We start from the raw sequence: 22601 nt of genomic DNA on the forward strand, positions 1-22601 counted from the left end.
GATGACTTCTTGAGATGTAATTGCCAGTTTACATATAGCTGACCTCTAATGATAAGCAACAGACTGACAATTATTGTTTTGTTGAAATCTTATCACTACATACTGTGAGAAGAGCATATTGTGGTGCTCTGATCAAGTCCTGTTACCAGGAACTGCCTAGTTGAATTATTGAAATAATTTAGGTTTTGGTTTTGGGTTGTTTTTTGTTTTTTGTTTTTGTTTTTTTAAGTCTCGTGGACAGTTTCACTGGACTGACACAATAACAAATTTTAGTTCTTTGTTTTTTTCTGAGGATCGTAGCATCTTACTTCTTTGGAAAATTGTTTTCAGAACACTTAAGAGGCTATTTTGTTTTCAGCACTTCTGTTCATCTGTTTCAGAATAGGAGGAGCTGGTTCTGGGGACTGAGCAGCAACTGATTATTAATACTGTCCATCAGTAATGGGCAAACTCTTTATGCCTGACACATTAGTGTCTTCCACACAGGTAATAATGTCAGGTGCTTAAAATCTCGTGAGACTTTTTGCAAAGATGGGCCAGTCAGAAAATTCCAGAGCTATGTATCATCTCATCAGCCTCTCATCTGTGGACGTTTTTTCGTTTTACAAATAAGAGGATTTCCTATCTAAAGTTTTCTGGCAGATACTGGCTAAATTAAAACTTCCTGTGAAATCAGATACTAGCAAATTATTTAAGAGAAGGGCTTAAGTTTCTGTGCTTGTTCTGAATTCAAAACTTTTTGTACTGTGAATGGCTGGTTTCAAAATGGTTGTAGGTATGTAAATCCCACAGATCCCAGGTATTTGAGGTGAGAAGTGGGGGAAAAATAATTTTGTGCAAATGACCAACAGATAGTGACTCAATTGCTAGTAAAACCTAAATGAAGGCAGTGAGACAGCTTTCCTGTCTCTCAGAAGGGAGTTTTTGTAGGATGTAATTAAGAAAGGTCAGTTGGTGGCCTGAAGAGCATTCTAGGCCATGAACATTAAAGCTGAGTCTGTGGTGACCGTAGTGACAACTCTTGGAGTATCATAAGGTAGCCCTAAATAGATAGAGGACGCAGCTGAGGACTTGTTCTTTGAGGGTATGGAGCTGCTTTAGAAATTTCTGGGTATGAGCCTACACCTTTAAATTTCAGAAGCTCTCGTGTACTCTGGGTTTCACCCCAGTATGGCAGTTTGGACTATTAGCTATTTTGCTGGAAGTGCTGAACTGTTACATTTTTGTTTTGAAGTAGTTGTTCAGAACACATTTGTTGTGTCACAGATGGGAGACTTCATTTGAAGAAGAAACTGCTTCTAAAGCCTGGGAGGCTCAGCTTTGCCCAGATTTTATGCAGTAAGGAGAACTCAGTCAGGATGTGGCATGAAGGTATGCACTAAAAGTTCCAAAGTTCCATCCAGGAAATACACAGGATTCTTTGCTTTGTGGTAAAAGGTAATGAATTTTCAAGTCTTTATCAGCATACCTGAAAACAGATCTGGAATATAAAACTGGTATATAGAAAATGTTCCTTTCAGCATTCAATCTTTTCCATCATTTGAGGAGCGCAGATAGAATTTCAGATGGGAAAAGCAAATCTAGTGCAGAAGAAAACAGACTGAGAAGTCAAAAGGTTCAATAGGCAGCAAGGTTGGTCCAAAAAATATGCTCTTGTATAACTATCAAGGTTAAGGTAATTTGTTCATGGAATCTGGGCTGGTGTGCTTGTCACTGCTCATATATTTGTGGAGTGTCATAAGCTTCAGTGCATCTTCTGATGCTGTACCATGTGTGCTGTTTGGTGTGTTCAGGTGACTGGAGGTGGAGGAAGAGTGAGAGCACGCGCATACCTGGAATCTTGTATAAACAGCTGTTGAAGATGTGAACAGGAGGATCAGGGCTTAAGTTTACATCAAACTCAGCAAATATTTTTCTGCCCAAGTAGGTCAATGCAATTCAGGTTAAGTCAGTAGTTGTAGCTGTTTACATTCAGTTGGCTTAACTTCAATGTTATGGTCTGTTCCTTGTTCCATTGCTATATTACAAAGAACCTTGAAGTATGCTTTGTGGAGTGCATTGCATTGCAGGGCTGACTGTACTTGTTTTTGTACTTGTTGCTGTTTGACCTGAAAGGCTTCTTGGAAGGATCCACCGAACAGTGGGTTAGGAGTGAATTTTTATAAGTGAGATGAATCTAGACTTAAAAATGTGCAGTGTTTCCAATAGAATTTTCCTTAATGCACTAAGTAGTATGTTACTTTATTGTGAAAACAAGGGTTTTCCTTCTTTCTGAAGTATTTGGAGTGACAAAACAAATAGCTGTGAAGAGATGGCAACTCAAGTAGCATCTGCTTTTCCAAAGCTTTTAGGCTTTTTGTTACCCTTAGAAGTTTAGCACCAACGCATATATATAAAAGTTTAAAAAACATTTGTAAATATTTCATTCTGAAATAACCACTGTCCCACAGTTTGTTGTGATTTTTGTAGTCACCTGCTACAGTTACTTTCAGCACACAGTTCATGTATTGGTTTTCTCCAGCCTTTGTCTGGTGAAGCCGATGTTACAATTTCTCTTTTCCTTTCAGATAGTAATCAGTCATTCTGTTTATTCAAAAGGTCTTAGACTGAGCTCTGCAGTTTGGAGTAGAATTTCTCCTTGTGCAACAACTGTTAAAATACTTAGGAGGAAAGGCAAAGCTAAACTACAAGTGGAGTCCTTTTGTTGCAGGAGTTGTTGGAGGGGACGAGGACAGACAAAACATGATGTTAATTGTGGCTGCAGGAGTGGCACGAATTGAGACTGAACAGAAGTAGGTCTAAAGCTTGGTTGGTGGCCTGGGAAAGTTTGAAGCTCTGCTGATGAGAGTGGTGTTGCTGGCTTCTGTCATGAGAAAACTGAAACTGTTAAATGGACTGAAGTGTTTCAAACCCCTCTGTGCATTTGTGGCTAAATCTCTCCTGTCACCAGTCACAGAGTATTCCTTTTTGGGGAAACTTTAAGAGCTGACTGCTATGACTATATTAATGAGTATCTCCATGGTTTGTTGTTGTCCCTTTCACTTCCTGCCCTCCTGTGGAAGGTTTGCCAAGCAATTTTGTATGCCATCTATGAGTTTAAAGTAATGTATCACAGTCTTGATTCAGTTTCTAGTGGTGGGCTCCAAGGTGATAGCCTAGTGAAAATAGTTCTGAGGAGGAGACTTGAAATATGGCTGATCCCATTTATTGTATTTTCTCATCTATTTTTCACCCTTTGAAACAACATGAGTCAACTTAGTAGGCTCAAATAATCTGTATTTTTAAAAAGTTATCTATGTAGAGTCAGGATGTGTCAGTATTACAAGATACTGAATTTGTAAGATATTTGGTGTTGTATGGATTTAGCAAAGGCAAAGTTTTGTCTGTCAAATTAACTGGATACCTTGCTAGCATGGTATTTAATCCATATTTAAGAGAGTATGCAGTCCTTAGTGACCTAATTCCTTGAAGTGCAAATGTATTTGTTAAAATTTGAAATGTGCAAAGCTCTCCTTTTGAGAGCTGGCAAAAAAAAACTTGGCAAACCTTACATGTGGTTACTAACTTCTCAGATAAGAGTTTTGCATAGCTTATAAAATGGTGAAGAATTAAAATGCGCTCAAGTTGTCAGCACATTTTAGATTCACATAGCCGAAGAACACCTGTTCAACTAAGGTGACAATATTAAAAAAAATAAAAGTCAAGCCCCTTGACCAAACAAACCTACAACAACAAAACCCCCAAAATTAATTATGACAAGGAATTTCAGTAAAATTGGTTGCAAGTTAGAAACAGGTCAGATGTGTTATGATACAGTTGTGTGGATTTTTTTAGAAGTTTGAAAGCGTGTTGACACTTTGTTTTTCATATTCACAATAAAAATCAAGTGTTCCAATTTGTAAAAATAAATTCATGAGTAGTGTGGAATGAGAAACAGGTTTTTCTAATTGTAATTGGTTTAAATCAGTGAATTAACTTTTTTATTCAAGACTATATTGGAATTTTAATGCCTAAGCTACAATTTCTCTTGGCTTCTGTATTCCAAAGATGCCTAAGTCTAAAGGCAATTGTTGCATTTTGTTAATATTATGTTATAATATTAAATATTTTATATTTAATATTTTGTTAATATATTCTTCTGAAATGTCTATACATCTTGGTGTAATAGGCATCAGAATGCTGTTTGTGGTCCTTGTGAACTGCCTGTGTTTCAGTTTAGGTATTGGTGAGCTTCACAGGATGCTTTCTGCAAATATTGCAGCTATGTAGAAAGTTTTATCATAGTATGCTCTGCTGTCTTTATCTTGGTCCTGAGTCAGCTGTCACAAGGAAGCTTAGACTAACTTGCCTTTTTTTTTTTTTTCTCCAGCTGTACTAAAATAGCTTGTGGGGTGGTTTGTTTTGCATGTTTAAAATAGTAGAAAATGTATCTGACTTCAAACATTTGTTGCCTCTGTTAGAAGCAAGTAATTTTACTTTCATATGGTAAAAGCTTACAAACAAAAGCACTGGAGGGAAGTAAAATATCACAGAATTTTTCTCTGTGGCATGAGAAGTCTCTTTCTGTGAGAAGATCTATTTGTTTAACTTCCTAGAGTGCATTTTGTTTGTTTTTTAATATTTTCCACTTGAGTAGCATTTTTGCTTACCTATAGCTGTAGAGGCCAGAGTAGAGCACCATAGTTGAGTGAAAGAAAACCAAAAGCAAGATACCTAAAAATCAAACAATATCAATGTCAGCTTTTTCAGAATAAGATGCAACATTCAACCACACTTCCAACTAGTCACTTTTTTCTCCTGTATAAGCACCCATTTGTGAGAGATGCTCCCCGTGTTTTTTCTCCCTGCGTTCCACAGTGTCATGCTACATACCAGGATTTTTCTGTTCTTGCCTTTGAGATTCTGTGTGATAACCATTAATGAAGTTGAAATGCTTGGTGGATGTAATCAGTAGAAAGTCTTGTGTTACTACAGTAACTTTTAGCTGTCACATCCAAGAATATAAAATTACAAAATACCTGAAGAAATAAATTCTGGTTTACCATAGTGACTATATTCAAATTAGAAAATGTTATTTATGGGAAAGAGATGGTATGTGAAACTAGTGAAGACGTTTTTTAATTAAAAACAATAAAGCTTTAGGTTGGAAGAAAAGCCCTTTTCTGTTGGAGCAGTTTGTGTATTTGCCTGCTCACCAGTTGGGTGTAGATAGTTGGTGAAGTTCTCCACCTGCTGGTGCAAGCTGGTGAATGCACTCTGCAGGTTGGGATAGCAGTGGTGTTTCTGTTTTGTCAATGTGGCAGCTGCATTAGTCTTAAAGGAACTGAGTTTTTGCATTTCCTTTTTAGTTGGAATTATTTCCAAAAATTTCTCGAGACAATCATGAACTTCTTAGGATGAAGGGATGGCAAAAACTATTGTTTTAGTCACTGTAGATTATTTAGCTTGTTAACTATAATGCGATTCAGTAGTTCCTTGAACTTCTGGTGTGATGCAAGTGCAGAGAAATGAGCAGGACTGGAATATTTTCACAAACTATTTTTTAACTTAAAAAATTACAAAATTTTCCCTCAAGTTCCACATTTCTAGTATAAAATTCTCCCTTAGTTTTTTTCACAGATAGAAAAGGACATTTCTGTTACTTACTTTGCCCAGGAACACTAAGGAAGTGCAGTTTTTCTGCTTTCACTAAATGTTTTGCTGCTGGTTGATAATTGTGCCTGGTGACTTTTTTCCTCTTCCCACTCCAAGATGTCAGTGAGAATTGGGTTTGCTTTAGACAGCAGCACACAGCTGTGTGGCAAACAGTCATCTTTTCACCCATGATTTTACTGAGGCTTCAGCAGCCCTGGGCATTCCTCCTTCTCTTCCCCCTTTTTTTAAGTATGTTTGTAGTTAAGGAGTAGCTTTGTGACTGTATGATCTGGGAAACTTGAGCTTGTGTGCTTGAAATTTTAAACCTAGCTACTATATATCTTAGCACTGGTACTATATGTTTATTCATCTTTATTATTGACTTGGTGTTTATGTAAATTAATGATAAATACAAATTAAGAGAAGGATAAGGAAACACTGCTGTCAGAATTGCAAATAGAAATGAGATTTCCTTTGTTGGAAGAATGTGATGGCCATCTAGACAGGGAAGGGATAAGAATTATACAACTTTGGTGTTGAAAGCTGTGTGAGCTTTTAAAGCAAGAAGAAAAGATCAAGCCAAAACAAAATGTCAAAGGTTTAATTGTAATTTTCCCGTATTTAGGACTGTGTTTCTTTATATAATATATGCCCTTTCTGTTCAGAACTGATCTTCAATAGTTTTAGTACTCTTCTTGATTCTGAGCTCAGTGTTCAGAAAAGTGAATTTACTCATTGGACTACTGTCCAGCACATGAGCACACTTTTTTGAATTTGCAAGGATGTTACAGTGCTCTACTTCAGAATTATTCATTGTTTGCAGTTTAATCCTTCAGGAAGATGGTTCAACCGCCAGAAGCCTTTGTTTATTGTTGCAGTGAGTGGGGAAAACCCCACCAGGATTTAAGTTGCTTGTAGTTTCTGGAAGTTTTCATTTAGTTTTATGGAAAGGTTTATTAGTACTGTTTTGATAGAGACCTGTTAAACATATGGAAAAGGATTCATTAGCGCTTTAAGAAGGTTCATCATTTAAAGCATGTAACCATAAAAATTGTATTGTGCTGATCTTCACATTGTAAACTTATGAACCAGCTTCATCCTGGTGACTTAAATGACCTTGGGCGTCTGGATTGTGTTTTTGAGCTCGTGACTCACAAATTTGCACAAACAGGCATGTACAAAACAAGAAATTGTTGAGTTGTATTGGAGTATTCTCAGATAAAAGATTACTTTCATAATTCTAAAAATAATTATTGGTGCAACATGCTTGTTGGATGGGGCAGGTGGAATTTTTTAAAAGATAATACTTAGCAATGTAATTAAAGAGTCAGGAGTGAGTGTCCTTTTTTTTTCTTCCCCCCCCCCCCCCCCCCCTCAATTTGTTAACTGGGTTACCTGGAATGTGCACCAAGATTCATGATGGTCATTTTCTTCTTCTTTTGGCTATCTAAGCTGGCTTTGTAATTAATGTTAATAATTAGCTCACTATGTGTACTCTATTCATCTAGAAGTTGCGGATTAAACTTTTTTGCTTTCCTTTCTCCCAGTCTTCTGTTGCTATTTTACTGGTGATTCATGCAACATTAAAAATGTTGACATGGTTTATATGAGTTTAGTTATTAATAATGTAATAACTGCAGATAAAATATGGATCTGAAGGAATTATTTTGTAGTTAACGTGCTGTGTTGAAGTTGCGAAACTTGCCAGTCACTTAAGAGCTGGCGAGCTGTTGAAAATGTCTATGTACTTAAGGAATTTGTACTCCTTTATTCAATATGGCAGGCCTTGGAAGGAGCTCAGGTACTCAGAGGGATTTCCTGTGCTGAATCGTGAACAGAGCAATGTGTGGTAGTGTCTGCACTAGTAGAATCATAGAATGGTTTGGGTTGGAAGGGACTTTGAACCGTCATCTAGTCCAGCCCCCCTGTAATAAGTACAAACGTCTTCAACTAGAGCAGGTTGCTCAGAGCCCCATGTTCTGGGTCAGCTCAAAAATGAACATCTGAGAAGCATCTCCTGGACATTACCACTCACCTGGCTTTGTCTCCCACTGTGGGGTGATTTGAGAGCACGTAAACCTGGTTCCTTTGAGTAACTAAGTTGGTACATGCTCCAACTGCTGTTGGACATTCAGTTCTCAGAGTGGTTCTAGAGTGAGACCAAAGGCAGTTGCTATCCTGCCCCCAAATGTATATAAGATGGGTGATAGGTTTTTAGTGCTGTTTTTAGTGCCTGTGTGAACTCCTGCACTGCTTACTGATGTAGCCAGCCCATGTTGACATTTTAAAGCTAAACTGAAAAAACATTGGATTGAGTTAAAATCTGAAGACAGGAGTTTAGCTGTCCTGACTCAATAGTTCTGCTTCGTCAAGTGACCCAACACTAACAATATTTCATCACCCTCTAATAGTTGTTGATTTGTTTATCTTTTGAAACTCAAATTATGTAAACATGTCTATTTTCCAGGAGACCTGTGTGATGTACTTCTGAAAGAAGAACTGAGAATCCATTACATACTTACACTTTGGGGAAAACTCTCCTCCTAATGTGCTTTGCAAACTAATTGAATTATCATAGAAATTCAGCATGGGAGGAGCTGTGAGTGCTGGAGAAGACAACGATGACTTAATTGATAACTTGAAAGAAGCTCAGTACATTCGCACTGAGAGTGTGGAGCAAGCCTTCAGAGCGATTGATCGTGGTGATTATTATCTGGAAGGATACAGGGACAATGCTTATAAAGACTTGGCCTGGAAGCATGGAAATATACACTTGTCAGCACCTTGCATTTATTCTGAAGTCATGGAAGCACTGAAGCTTCAGCCTGGATTATCTTTTCTAAATCTGGGTAGTGGAACCGGATACTTGAGTACAATGGTGGGATTAATATTAGGTAACTTGATTTTTTTTTTTTTTATATAGTGTTTCTGCATATTTCCAACAGGTTATACAAGCCCTGTAAAACTTCTGCTTCTTTAAAATGACAGCACTATACTTAAGACAGGGTGTTTGAGATTTGTTAAAATATTGTTATTTTACAGGTTGTTCACTAACACTGTTGTTCAGTGGCAGGTCATGGAATGTTTTAGAAGAGAGGCAATTGTTCCTGCTTGCCTTTTAATAAGCTAAAATTCTTACTTGAAAGGAAACAGTCCTTGTGTTGCTTAAAAAGAAAAGACATAGAGGGACAATTTTAGTCTGCGTTTGCACTGTCTTTGTCCTTACTCTAGGTTGCTGTTTTGATCTTCAGTTTATGGAAAGAAAAATCTAAATCTAAAAGCTAATAACTCTGAAAAAAACTTAATGGAAATATAGTTTTCTATGAGCACACAAACAATTATTTTACAATACATTTATTTAATCCCTTGAGTAGCGAGAAAGTTCGGGAGGTAGACTGATAAGACTGTTTAAGGACTTACAGGTCTGTAGGTTTCAAAAACTATTCTAACAGATTAGCACTGGTTTTTCTTATGATTTCAAGTACATTTCCTTTAAGGGAAAAAAAAAAAGATGGAATGAAATATCACTGTCTAAATTAAAACAAACAAACAAACAAAAAAACCACGAAACAAACCAAAAACAACAACAACAAAAAACCAACAAAACCACAAACCTAAAGAGAAAAATGCTTTAATTCTGCCCCCTCCCCCCAATATTTAACATAGCATATATACCAACAAGTAATTAAAAAAATTCCTTTCTATTAAATATCTTCCTATATTTTGGTATGTGGCTTTCATAGATGCAATTTTATTGACTGTTACATGGAGTTCTTGTATTTCCTTGGTTGCAGAAAACTTACTGACAGATAATACACAGATTTTGCATATATTTATATACACAACTGAAGTGTAAAGTGTTTATGAATTTTCTGTTACTTTAGTTACTTTCTGTCAGTTTAGTTACTTTCTATCATTCATTCTTATTTATTAAAGCGTAGAAATTATCCCTAATAGTACATAGCAAACTTCATTTGTTGGCGTCTCAGCAATGTCTTTGGTTTCAATTAATACCAATAAACACAACAGATAGCATACTCTTCTTATGTGGAAACTATAATTATGTTCATTCACAGTTTAAAGAAAAAATAATGTCTAATAGTGTGTTGCTTTGACATTTTCAAGTGTTTCTGTTTAAGAGACCAGATACTTTTAATGAGATTGTAATATAAGTTCAGAGTTCTATTTCAGCACTAATTACTAAATACTGCTGTATTTTTTTTTTCTCTAAAATGTGTGCCCATGGTAGTGAGTAAGTACATTCATTTATTTCTCCGCCCTGTGGAAAGGTTTGTTATTTCATTATTCTCAACTATGACGGCTAAAAAAGAAATTGTGGCTTATGTATATTGCAATTGTATCTGTGTATTTATCTAACCTATTCTGAGTGGCTGTTTTTTGGCCGTTGAGCGCTCCTGGATTTGGCCTCTCCTTATCAAGCAGAATTCCTGCCCTTCAGAGTGTAATATGTGGAGCTGAAGAAATTAAACAGCAAGAGACGTGTCCTCCACAGTGGGTGAGATGGGCTGCCAGCCCCGAGGAGCATGGAGCTGCAGATGTGCCCACAGAGCGAGCTCAGGTGCTGATGCTCCTCTAGCAGTGCTGAGGAGCCTGGAACAGCTTCTGCTTAGCCACTTGCAGAAGCAGGCTGTGTTTCTGTAGCACTGTATCCAGGCTTCGAAGTCTGCTTAGTGTTCTGATGTGGTGTGGGCGCTAGGCTGAGGCATGAAAGGTATAAATACAATTTGTGTGCCTTTATTGTATTATTCTGCTTCCTTTGATAAAATTACTAGTTATATTTAATCATTTTTCCTTATTTTAGTGTTTGTTTTAAACCAAGGAACACCTGCTTTAAGAAAGAAAAACAGACATAATTTTCTGACAGATAAACCTTATATTTTTAGAGGCTCACATTTTTTTAAAAACCAATTTTGGTGTGTACTGCAATTAGTAACAGAACCATGTGTTTTTTTGACAGTAGTTGAGTATCTTTCAATTTGACAGTGTAGTGAGTAGCATTTCTCCCACCTTGGCATTGTCAAAACAACATTAAACTAGCAAATAATTTGAAACTGGTAAGCATTTGTATACTGAAGTATAGCAACATACTGAAGAAGAAAAAAATAAACAAAGCCAACAACACAAACAAAACAACCAACCACCACCAAATAAAACACACTACCCTCCCATACAAAAAAAAACATGCCTCCCTAGAGATTAAATTAACAGTTGCTGATACCATTAAAATGTAAATGTAGCTCAGTCTAGGTGGTGGACTTGCTAGCTCATTATGCTGAAAGAGGCCATTGACTTTGGAGGGTAGCACAGAAGTTGGTTTCACATTTTTAGAATTGCTGACTCTGCTTAAATGTACAGCTGTAACTTTCCTGATGAAAGAAGAGAATATGTTGCTCGAATTTCTGTTCATATTATGAATACTATGATGTGTCATGATGTGGTGTTGTCTTGCATTTATATGTTTAATTTCAAGCTGTTGGGGCAACTGACATTTACAGGTGTTTTTAGTTCTTTGTTTTTCAAAATTGAGTATTGATAGGAATGCTTAGTGAATTTTGGGATGGATGATGGTGATGCATTTTTAATTAGGAGGTTCAAGGAATAGCAATTAACTTTTAATTAAAGAAAACATACCTTGGATGCTGTTGCATGCTGTAGAACTATAGCTAGACTAGGTAGAAACATTATAGCCTATCGCTGCAAGGGGGAACATTTAATAATTAAACATCTAGGAAGGGGATTGCCTATGCTAATGCTTTTCTTGATGTGATAGATAATAAACTAAATTTAGAGTAGGTATGAGGGTCAACAGGAGATACATGTTTTCATAAGTTCTAAGAGCATCCCTTGGATGATCTGCCTACCTCTTGCCTGCCATCAGAGGAGGTCTTATGAGCACTGCATATGGTAACCTATTTGATTTGTTTTATTTCACCCAGTAGAAAATGCTCTAAACTATGCTAAGCATTGCAATTATTAATCATCTTAGTGACATAAACTGTTTTTCTTGCAGTAAAACGAAAACTTTCTCAGTAGCCCTAGGTCTGCTTTGTTAATTGACAAATTGAATTCTCTTTCATTGTGGTAACATCTTTGAGCTAAATATTGAGGAAAGATTTAGAATGAGGTGTAAGTTTTGTCTTATTGGTGTTTACTTTCTTTTCTTCTCCTTCCCTCTCTCTTTTCCAATTCTGTACTCCAGTGACTAGTCTGTGGGCTATGACTACATGTTAAATATAGAATCCCCAAAGCAAATGTGACTGTCTGCTTCAGCTTTCTTCCTCATGTGGATAATCCTCATAATACTATCTCATTATTTCTTCTTGTTCCTGAAAAATAGCATTAACTTTTGGTACACAAATTGACTTGGAAATTTACTTGGATTTGATTGCAGGAGTGCAGTGTTGCAACTGTGATGGAATTGTGATGAGTGAACATGTGTTTAGTTTCAGTGTTCTAGATGGAAATCAATTACTATGTAAGTAGATCAGGAGCAGACTTCAGATTTTGGAACCTGCAAAATAGAAGATCAGGTGTGGCTAAGGTATATAATACCTGATCATTGAATTGTCAAAAGCTGAAAATTTTGCCGTAAGAAGACTTCAAAATTTAAATACCAAAATGCCAACTGAGTTACCATTTGAAATTGTTGTAAAACTAAATACTGTGTTGAAAAAGATGTCGCTCAGAATGATGAAAGTGTAGTCAGAATTTTTTTTTTTTTTGCATGCTTATGAAGAAAATTAACTCTACAAAATATTTTTGCCACAGTTCTGTCCCTGTTCTTTCATCGATCCTTTGGCTTTTTCTGTTTTAAGCACTGGTAATGCAGATACAAAAATTAACTTTGTCTAGCAGTGTTGGGACACTTCTGTGTTTTATGTGATGTTGCTGCTTTCACAGATTAAAGGTATAATGCTGTTCCATGTAGTCATGCTGTGCTTAAAGAAAAAAAGTTAAACACCCACAACACCCTTTTGTTTTTATTTACAGGACCTTTTGGGATAAACCATGGAATAGAGCTTCATTCAGATGTGGTAGAATATGCCAAGGAAAAATTGGAGTGCTTCATAAAATATAGTGATAGCTTTGATAAGTAAGTATCTGATTTGTCTAGCTCCCTTTGCAGCAATGTTTTTGTTTTTAAACTGTGTAATTGCTTACGAGTTTAGGGAGGGGAGAAGAATGGCATCACACAACCGAAACATGAAACTTCTAGTTTGTGACAATAGTTCATAAGGTAAGTTAATTCTTAAGAACGCACACCTTGGAAGCGTGGGAGTGTTCCTGTTGTGTAATACTTAACAAAATTGATTTCCTTGCATTTTGGTGGTGTGTTTACCTACACTTAGAATATGTATGTATGTGCACATACATGCATATATACATACATACTTAAGAGAATGATGCGATATGCAGGTGTCTTTGCATGTACAGAGCATTAAGTCAGTTTTCAATTGAACATCATCATTTTGTATAGTATTACCTTTTTTTCTTATTTACCACTGTTGATCTAGACATGAGAAAATCTGATTGTCTTCATGTCTATTTCCTGAAGAGAGGGATTTAGAAGTGTTCATCTGTGCTCACACACTACTCATTTTTACTGGTATAGTGGGTTACAGGGCTTTGAAAGTTACTTGTTCTGTCTGCTCAACAGTTGTCTATTATTATTATTATTGTTGTTGTTATTATTATTATTATTAATGTTGGCCCCTAAGAATCTTGTGCCTCTCTGCCTTTGTGGAAGGCAAAACAAGTTTCTAACTTGGGGCTGTTTTCTCTAAAGACTTTTTTTCCTTATAGGCATTAAGTTCTCCAGCAGTGATTATAAGGTAGCTTCTGGAAATGCAGAAAAGCTTTTGAATTGCAGGAGCAGCCGAAGAATTGCACATCTTATGTCTTTTCTCTTCCCCAGGGGGCAGCAGAGAAAATTCTTTCTATCCCTTTACCTTTGTTGCAAAGTGCTTTATAAACTGCCGTGCTCTTTGTTTTGTTGTCTGGAGCTCAGTCTACTTTTTTCCATACCCCAGGCTTTGGGAGCTCTCTTCTGACCACAAGCCTTCCTGCTCCCAAGTAGTGGAAGACTCTAAATTACAGTATAAAGCTTAAGGCATCATCTTAGTGTTACCTGTATCTGAATTCAATTCTGTACTTCTGATATTGGCTGGATGATTTTAGTAATGCATTTCTCCATTAGAATAAATACAATTATGTAAGAAGTAGTACATATGCTTAATTATTGCACTTAATTCAAGAATTTATGGTAGCTGAGTTTAATACATACAGAATCCAGAACAAATAAAAATGGGTTCAGTCTAGAATTTGATGGTGCACCTTATATAATCTCTTTTGTAAAAAAAAGTGTGTGAAATGTGGTCACTTGTGATCATTACTGATATTGCATTAGTGGCTCTATTAAGTTGGATGTACCTACCAGCTAATTCCTGCACATACCTGGATTCTTGCATTCCTCTAAGTGTGTGTACTCAGATGTACAAAAAGCTGGTTTTGATTGAAATGTTTTTCCAATATGGTGATAAGTTTATATGCAGAAATTCAAATAAATTGATTGAAGGGACAGTGAAGAAATACTATCGTTTAAATATAGTCTCATTAGGATATTTATGTAAATGAATATTAGAACACTGGGGTTTATGCTTCAAAGCATCTAAGAACTGGAAAAACTCAAAGTTGCTAAACTTGGCGTAAGTTTGTCAGTGTTGTATGTATATTGTGTTTGAAGGAAATTAGTGATCATATAGAGTAAATTATTCCAATGAGGGGAAAAAATCAGCAGGTTGGTGAACGTGATTAAACTTTATCACTAATTTGTGTATTTTATCTTGGCATATGCTGTTTAACAATCCACCTTCTCCTCACAACAATAAAATGCTAAGCAATGGCTACAGAAAAACGCTCCTCACCAGCATAACAAAATTATACTTCTCTGAAAGTGCTTTTTGATACAAATCTACTTGGTAATAGCTGCACTGCAGCTGACATGATACTGAGTGGCTGGTTGGATTTTGTGTTTTGTGGGGGAATTTGTAACTTGTCTGCATAGCTGATTCTGGCTAACTGCTTTCTTTGTAAATACTCTGTATTTTAAAGTAGTTAATGAAGATGGTATGTGGCATTTTCTGTCATGGGGTCCTTCTGTATTACTTTTTTTTAATAGAAGCAAATTCATACAGCATGTCTTGAGTTTTAATCTGTATCTCAAAATAATGTACTCTGGGTCAGTAAGTCTGGTTTTGATTCTTCTTTCAGTAACTTTTTCCTGCATCTTCATTTATAATTGAAAGATATTTACCCAAAATTGTGTGGACTGTGGCACCTGAACGTAACTGCTGGTCAGCTTAGTATTTGGATGAAAGACCACCCAAGAAAAAGGTGTGCGGTGTCTGTCTCCTGTTGAACACTGGTGTATACCTTGCAGGCGTCCTTACTGTTTGGGAATAGATTTTGTGTATTAGACTGGTATGAATGAATTTTAACTGTCTGAGTGGATGGGGAAAAATACCTTACTCTTGCCAGCAGCCTCTAGAGAGGCATGTGGGGGACAGAAAGAACACAGAGACCACAATCAGTTTTTCTTGCTGTAGCAGAGTAATACAGATGGGGAGTTCTCTAAAGCTTTGCATTGCCACTTCTTGTGTTCTTTCTTTAGTATATAATGTTCTTTGGTCTGGTCTGAATAGTTTGAATATTTTAAGCAATCTCCTTTTGAAACACAAAGCAGAGGTTTAGCCTTATGGGTAGGTACTTGGAGAGCTTCAACCTGGATCCTAAAGAAATGCTTTGTGGTGTTCCTTCTCTTGGAGCAATAAGTCATTGTCTTTGCAGCTGACTTTTGCGTGGAGCTGGGTCATGATGATTTCGGTGGTTTTCTGCCTGATAAAGCAAGATGGAGTATTGCTTTGATGCCATTTTAATAGAGGAAAGATCCAGTGTCGTGTGGTAAAATGTTTTTTTATTCTTGATAAGAATGTTGTTGAAATGTAATTAAAAACTTGCTCTTCTATGATTGGTGTAGGTGCTTGACCAGAGACTGGAGACAATGTAAAAATAGAACGTCCAGAAGGATTTGAGACACACTCTCTGCCTAAAGGGAGGGTTGTCTGTCTCTGGTAGCTGGGATTCTCTCAGTTTTGGCCTCTTGAACTGTTGAGTAGAGGAAAAGCTTTTCAGGTACCTGTTTAAGAAAGGCAGATAATTCCAGTAATGACTTGTATCTGTATCCATATCCCACCAATCTATAAAAAGTTTTCCTCTAAATGGACGTGGAGTTTTTCATTCTGAGAGGTAAAAAGCGCTGCCTTGATTTTACTTGACAACATATGTTCACCAGTAGAAGCAAAGGAGAAGTGGCATCTGAAAGTGTCATCATGTTTGAGGTACAAAACTTTTAGGTATAGACTAAAGGAAGTTCTTCGAGTCTGAAATATGCATAAGGCTCTCATCATTCTTATCATCTTTAAAACCTTCAGGAAATGCATGCCAATTAAGGGGAAAAAAAAAATATTCCTTAAGAAGACTCTATCTGAAAGACATGTGTGCAAGTGCCAGGCCCCGCTTCACCTGTTTATTGAAGGGGAATGTGTTGTCTTTTCTGCTCCCAGTCAACTTCTAGACCTAGAATATCCAGCTCGGAGAGAGAGCCACAGGGCAAGGCTAGGTTGCCCATCTTCTAGCACCCTATCAAAAACCAAACCTGGGTAAGCTGGTGAAGTCCCTGCTGTGAAGGAAAATCACCCACCCTTCTCAGGATCAAAAGAAACCACTTCAATGGTAAGTCACAAGAACCCTAGTACTACTTCTGGGATAACTGTTATGAGTGAAACTTCTTCCTGAAGTCCTGTGCTAGATTTTATTGGCATTGAAAAATAGTAAGCTTAATCTTCCAACAGAATATTTATTTGTCCTAATTGAAATTCAGGGTTCCTGCTAGGACTCTGCTTTAATGACAGTGAGCCTTCAGATTTGAAATTGAAAGTTCCTTGTATAAATGCAAAGAAAAAAATACCCTTCCTGCCTCTGTGCAGCTTGTGGATTGCAGTGAAAATGTAAGCAGGGAAGGCAAACTGTCTCAAACTCACTGGTGGCTTTATCATTGTAAATCTTACTGATAACTTAGTCTTGGTTTCAAGCAATGTAAATGACAGATTTTTTTTTTTTTTTTTTTTTTGTGGTGAATTAATTCTTGTTGAGGTTTAGTCTAACCAGAACAACACAGGGACTACAAGAATTCCAGTGGGATTCGTGATTCCAGAGGTTTTGTTAAAAAGGAAAGTAAAATAAGCTTTTTGAATATCCCTTTTTCATTTAGAGATTAATAAGGAGAAGTACTATTTCTGATCCCGCACTTCGTAAACCAGAAGGCATCAGAAATGACAATTGAATCTGCTCTTATCTAGGAAAAAATCTACAGGGTGTTTCAAATAGAAGGACATAAAACGCCTTATGTTGTGATTCAAATGGGTTCTGTCTTTTTAAAACACCCTGTATAGACCTGCATTTTTGAAGTATTTGGTAGTAGCAGAAATAGATATTCTTGCCCTCTCAGAAACACACATAAAGTATCTTTCAGAAGTATGTCTGTGGTGCCTTCCTCTGGAAATCTCTCATTGCTACACGTTTTGATGGTATTTAGAACATTTGTTAAATTAAAGCAAGTGCTGACTTAGTGCATAGTTCCTTTAAAATCTGTGCTTTGCTAAAACATGCAGTATAAAATATGATAATTTCAACCTATGAGAACTTTCTTCTGCTTCTGTTTAAAAAACAACAACAACAACAACAACACAACAAAACACACACCCCAAAAAACTACTTTTCTGTAAAGAGATGAGTTGTTTTCCAAACTTCTATCCATGAATGTTAGAGCCCTGACAGTAAACTTAAGTGACAGAAATGTTTTTTCACTTCCCTGTTCCTGTCCACCTACCTTAAAATTCACAGTGGAATCAATAAAACTTATTCCTTCGATATAATTCTTCACTTTACCACCAAAGTTTAGGAGTAGGACACAAGTTTAAATTTTGTAAACTAATATTAAAGGGAGAGTGAGGTTAGTCCTAAGTATTTTTAAGAACCGGTGTTTGAATTTTTTCTTCAGAAATAAGTGTTTTATTCCACTTCAGTGAAACTAATGAAATAATACCTGAAATTGTAAACAAGATAGTTGAGGTACTATAATAGAAGAACCAAGACAATTTTATTCAAAAATTGAGATTACAGGTACAAATACAAGTGAAGTAGAAATATGTTTCTCACTTGCTGTCCAACATAGTCTGGAAGCTGGAAAAAAAAAGTTCAAGACAAAGTTACTGAACAGAAATTTTACCACCATTATTTTTGATTATTACTCTAATGCTGATTAAAATTACTTTTTTTTGTAATTGGATGCAAGGGGCTTTAAAAGTTGTCATTGGAGATTTTGCTGTCAAAGATTTAGAATTTGTATTTGTTTCTGTTTATTCTAAAGTTTGTAGTGTATATGCAGAAGGTCTCACAAATAACAGCAGTACTAATATGTAAAATGTGTGTCATTCTTCAAGAACATGCTATAGCATGTGTGTAGATGTGTGTTCATACATGAACCAAATACTAGTTCAAAGAGCTTGAAAAAAAAACAGTTAAATGAGATGGAATGAAAAATAGAGGAAAAAAATACAAAAAAGGTGTAAAAAACTTACCATCTTGCCTTGCTGTTGTCCTACTTGATAGAAAAAGAATTAACACTCTTTAAAATTGTTTCCTCATAGTAACTGATACAGGTTTTAAGTTTTTTAGGTAGTGATTTAATCCTAAGTGGCCGTCACTGGCAGCATAAAACATGGGAAATATTTATTGAGAAACGAATGGAAAAACCTTTTCCTGCAAATATATAAGAAGTACCTTTAAATGTGATTGACATTGGCTCTAAAGCACTTTTGCAAATTGAGGAAGGCTAATAAGGTGTAGAAATCAAAAAGTATTTTATTATTCTGCTGCACACTTTTGTGACGTGTTAAATCACACAAAGCAATGTGAGTTTTCACCTTCATCTGTGGTTTTAAAAAAAAATACAAGTTTTATGTCAGTTTAAAACCTCAAAACTAAATGATCTGAAAGCTTCTTCAGGATTTCTTTCAGTGAATGTACTAGTGTTTAAACAGGTTCTAGAAGTACTTGAATTAAGTTCGCCGATTTAAGAAATTGTTACGCTTGACATAGGAGAAGCTCTGAGAATATTGTGTTTTTAATGCAAATGGTCAAAGGACCCAGAACTTCCTAGATGTAGGGTTGTGGTTAATGAATAAAGGCATAGGCAGAAGTGTACTGTGAGATGATATCTTGGTATGAACGTAGTAGTTGAGATGTGTAAAATGTACCTGGAGCGATGCTGGTTCTAAGAACTAAATAATTTTTCTCTTACCAAAAAAACAAGTGAAGTAGTTTAAGTGGTTCCTCATTATTGCTTTTTTTAAAGCATCTTGTAAGATATTTTACTCTTTCCTTCAAACAGAAGGCTGTGGATGTTGAAAGTTTTCTTTCACATTACTTGATTTTTCTCCCCAGTTTCATTGAGCTTGTTCTATTTTTAAAGAATCGAGTATGTATATCACTTTGCGGGGGGGGGAAGACAATTCATGCCTGTGTGCACTTAGTTATGTCTTCAAGAGACATCAGGATGACATCCCGCTTTCAGGAATGTTGTATAGATAGAAGATCTTAGCCCAAGAAGCATCCTGAACATTCAAAGAGTTGGAAATAGTTAAAGGGTGGGTTCTGTGGGTGGATGTTATGGTACAACCAACTGATGGATCCTCTTGTAAAAAAAACAACAATAAAAAAACACCAAAACCAAACCAAAAAAACCCCTACCATTAGAGTAGGTCATTTTACTATGTTCTCTTTTTTATTAATATCTTGTTATCACACAAATACTAGATTGGTGGATATGGATACAAGAGCAACAAACTTTAATCTTAGTTCTTTGCTATAAATATTTTTTTGAATGGATATTCATTTTATTATAACAGTAATACTTCATTGTGTTAATATTTCTGGGGAATATTACTTAAAGGAACATGGGCACTAACAATCAGTTTCTTGAGAATTTTTCTTAAGTTGTTGCAGCAAAGACAGAAATGCACTTTAAATTCTACAGAATTTTTTTTTAATATTTAGCTGGAAGAAAAGTCCCGTGGCTGTGAGGATGAACTTGAAATGCCTATCCTTAAGGGATAGATTACACAAATACAGAAGATGGAAGGGTGGAATTGAATCAACAGATGTTTTACGTGCTTGAAACTGCTCGATTATCTTGGGCCATGCCTAAATGTGATCTGTGTGTGCTTAAGTTTATCCTATGACAAGTGCTTGTTTTCTGTTGCTACGTTATCTATAAGAGGAAGTCTTAATTCCTGTGCCGTTGGTGCTCTTGTAATCAAGATACCAGATTCAACTGAAGAACCTAATGTGATACGTATTTTTGATTCCTTGGATAGTTTGGTGTTCCTGCTTATTTTGAGAGTGGGTGACAAGTGGCTTCATGAGGCTTAGGACGGTTTTTAGTAGAGGAGACCGTTTAGGAGTAATAAGCTTGCAGGCTTTTAGGGGAGCGTCCTAAGAAGATCACAAGGAGCTGTGAAAGTTGCCAGGTTAGGCAGGCAGGCTGTTTTCATTTTTCTAAAGCTAACCAGGGACTATCAAGATTGCGAACTGCATTTTAGAAAAGTATCGTGTTGACTCTCTCCATGCTCCCACACCCCCTTCCTCTTGTACTTTTGAAGCCACCAAAAAGCTTTGCTCAAATTTCTGAATTAAATTGATGTGATGATGCTTGACTTAAACTGTAGGCAGCCTAAATTAAAACTACAGCATTAACTGCCTGATTGACCTTAAGTCAATTTAGAAAAATAAATCATAGTCCAAGTGCTTATGAAATGAGATTGCTTCTTCAGCAAAGTGATCAGTGATTCGGGTTACATTTTCTTCCCAGCATTTAACCTTGCATAATGTATTTCTGGATCTATCTGTGTTAATCTGAAATTGTTTCAAGTGCAGTTCAGGCTGGGATAGCTGCCCAGTTGTGTGCAACAAGGTGGTTGTTCCCCACTCACCCTCCCTCTCCCTTTTTGCTTTTTAATTTACCGGCTTTCAGTTTTTCCTCCGGATTTGTGCAAGGAAGCAACATTATGGACTGTTTACCACAGGGGGTCTGGGGTCTGTCTGTGACTAGTCAGAGAAGGAAGATTACTTTCAAGATCAAGGATCCCATCTTTGGGGAAAAAAACAAAAACACCCCACAACTAGAAGCAAACACTTCAGTTTGATGGAATTCTGATTTGTTAATGGCAGTGCTGTAGATAGGAAGGTCAGCCAGGCCTTATAAGCAGCATCCCTAAGCAGTGAAAGCTGCCAAGCTTTGCTTAACTGAAGAAATACAGATTTGAATGATGTCAGGTGTTGTACTGGGATTTGCGACTGCTAGCCAAGTTAAAAAAAAAAAAAATTTCTAATGATAGTCAGCTGTAAAGTTCATAATATGGTGTTGCAGTTTAACCCCAACTAGCAACAAAAGAACCATGATAGCTGGTGCCTCACTGCTCCCCACCCCCTAAGCAGGAGAAGATTGAAAGGGAAGGGAGAAGCTCATGGGTTGAGATAAGAACAGATTAATGACACAACAAAACAGTGTATTACTAGTAATAACAAAATAATAGTGTATATAAAATAAGTGGTAATCGGTACAATCCCTCATGAAACTCCAGTTGTGCTGAGCAGCCAGCCCCAGAGAGGAGAGCACCCTGGTCCAGAGCAGCCAGTCCCAGCAAGAGAACAGAAAGGCAAAAGGCAGAAAGGCCCAAAAGCCAACTGCGAAACAGCAAAAGGCTGGACTAATGGAACTTTGGATCAGAACCGAACTGGAACAAGAACCAATGAGCTGGAAAAGCCAACTACAACTATATATGAAGCATGACAGTAATGGTAGGGTGTATTTTCATTTATCAACCTGGATGTTGGTCAGGGTCTCTCCCATCCATATCTGCTTCCCTAGCTGCCTCACACCTGCAGATAGATCCCAGAAAGACCTTGGTCTCCCTGACAATGGATAAGATACCTGTAAGTTCTTACATTCTCTTCATACCAAACAGTAGAAAGTTACTGAGCGAAAATAAGTTAGCTCTTTTCAGGCAAAACATGGGAAACTTAGTGTATTGTCACAGTATTCTCCTACTAGATCAAAACAAAAGACCATGATGGCTGTTTTAATAAGAGTTTCTAACTGCATGAAGAAAATGAACTCTCTGTCAGGCCAACTCAAATGGCTATGTGTATTTGAAAAAGTTCTTAGAAAAATTCGTTCTTTCTGGCTGAGTTTTAAGATGCATTAGATTTTAATACTGCCAGATGAACTTTATGAACTATTTAATACAAGAACAACGTGTTGAGTTTTAATTAATATTTTTTCAAAGAAAAACATAAATCCTTTCTGTGACCAACTGTGTAACCTCTCTTTAATTTTAAAGTGCTTGGAGAAAACAAAGTTATTTGCTGAAGGAATTTTTTTTACAAAAAGGCAAATTACATTTATTATGGTGTTAAGACCTGAACCAGTAAGGCGCTGCAAAGGTTTGAAAACTGTCAGTAAATATAAGCGAAGTAGAGAACATATCCAGCTTTGGCAATAAAGCTCTATCCTTCTGTTCTTCTTCCCTTCAGTATTTTATGCAGTGGCAAAGAGTATTTAACAGTCCTTGCAACTTTTATCATAAAGTTAAATCCACTTAGAAGCAGTTGTATAACTTCCATTTGCTGACTAAAATTGGAACACATGCTTCTGAGATAATTCCCCCTCCCCTTAGTGTGTGGTCAAAAAAAAAATGGCAGACTTTTCCATTAAATTCCTATTTTGGTCAAAAGTGGGTTGGGTTCAAGGCAGAAAACAAGGAGGC

At 36.5% G+C, this 22601-nt stretch overlaps 1 protein-coding gene across 3 annotated transcripts in view; it reads left to right on the forward strand.

Moving 5' to 3' along the window:
- Positions 1-22601, forward strand: part of PCMTD1 (protein-L-isoaspartate (D-aspartate) O-methyltransferase domain containing 1) — a 42737-nt gene that overhangs the window by 11951 nt on the left and 8185 nt on the right. For 2 of the 3 annotated variants that reach the window (XM_082044773.1, XM_082044774.1), the window contains exons 2-3: positions 8102-8528; positions 12646-12748. In XM_082044773.1, the coding sequence (XP_081900899.1) occupies positions 8222-8528; positions 12646-12748 (410 nt within the window). In that variant the 5' untranslated portion in view covers positions 8102-8221. Of the gene's footprint in view, positions 1-8101; positions 8529-12645; positions 12749-16308; positions 16447-22601 lie in introns of those variants that run through there. The other variant, XM_082044775.1, reaches the window with a different exon arrangement.

This window comes from Streptopelia decaocto (assembly GCF_964273445.1).
Source record: "Streptopelia decaocto genome assembly, chromosome: 2".
In the NCBI taxonomy this organism is placed as follows: domain Eukaryota; kingdom Metazoa; phylum Chordata; class Aves; order Columbiformes; family Columbidae; genus Streptopelia; species Streptopelia decaocto.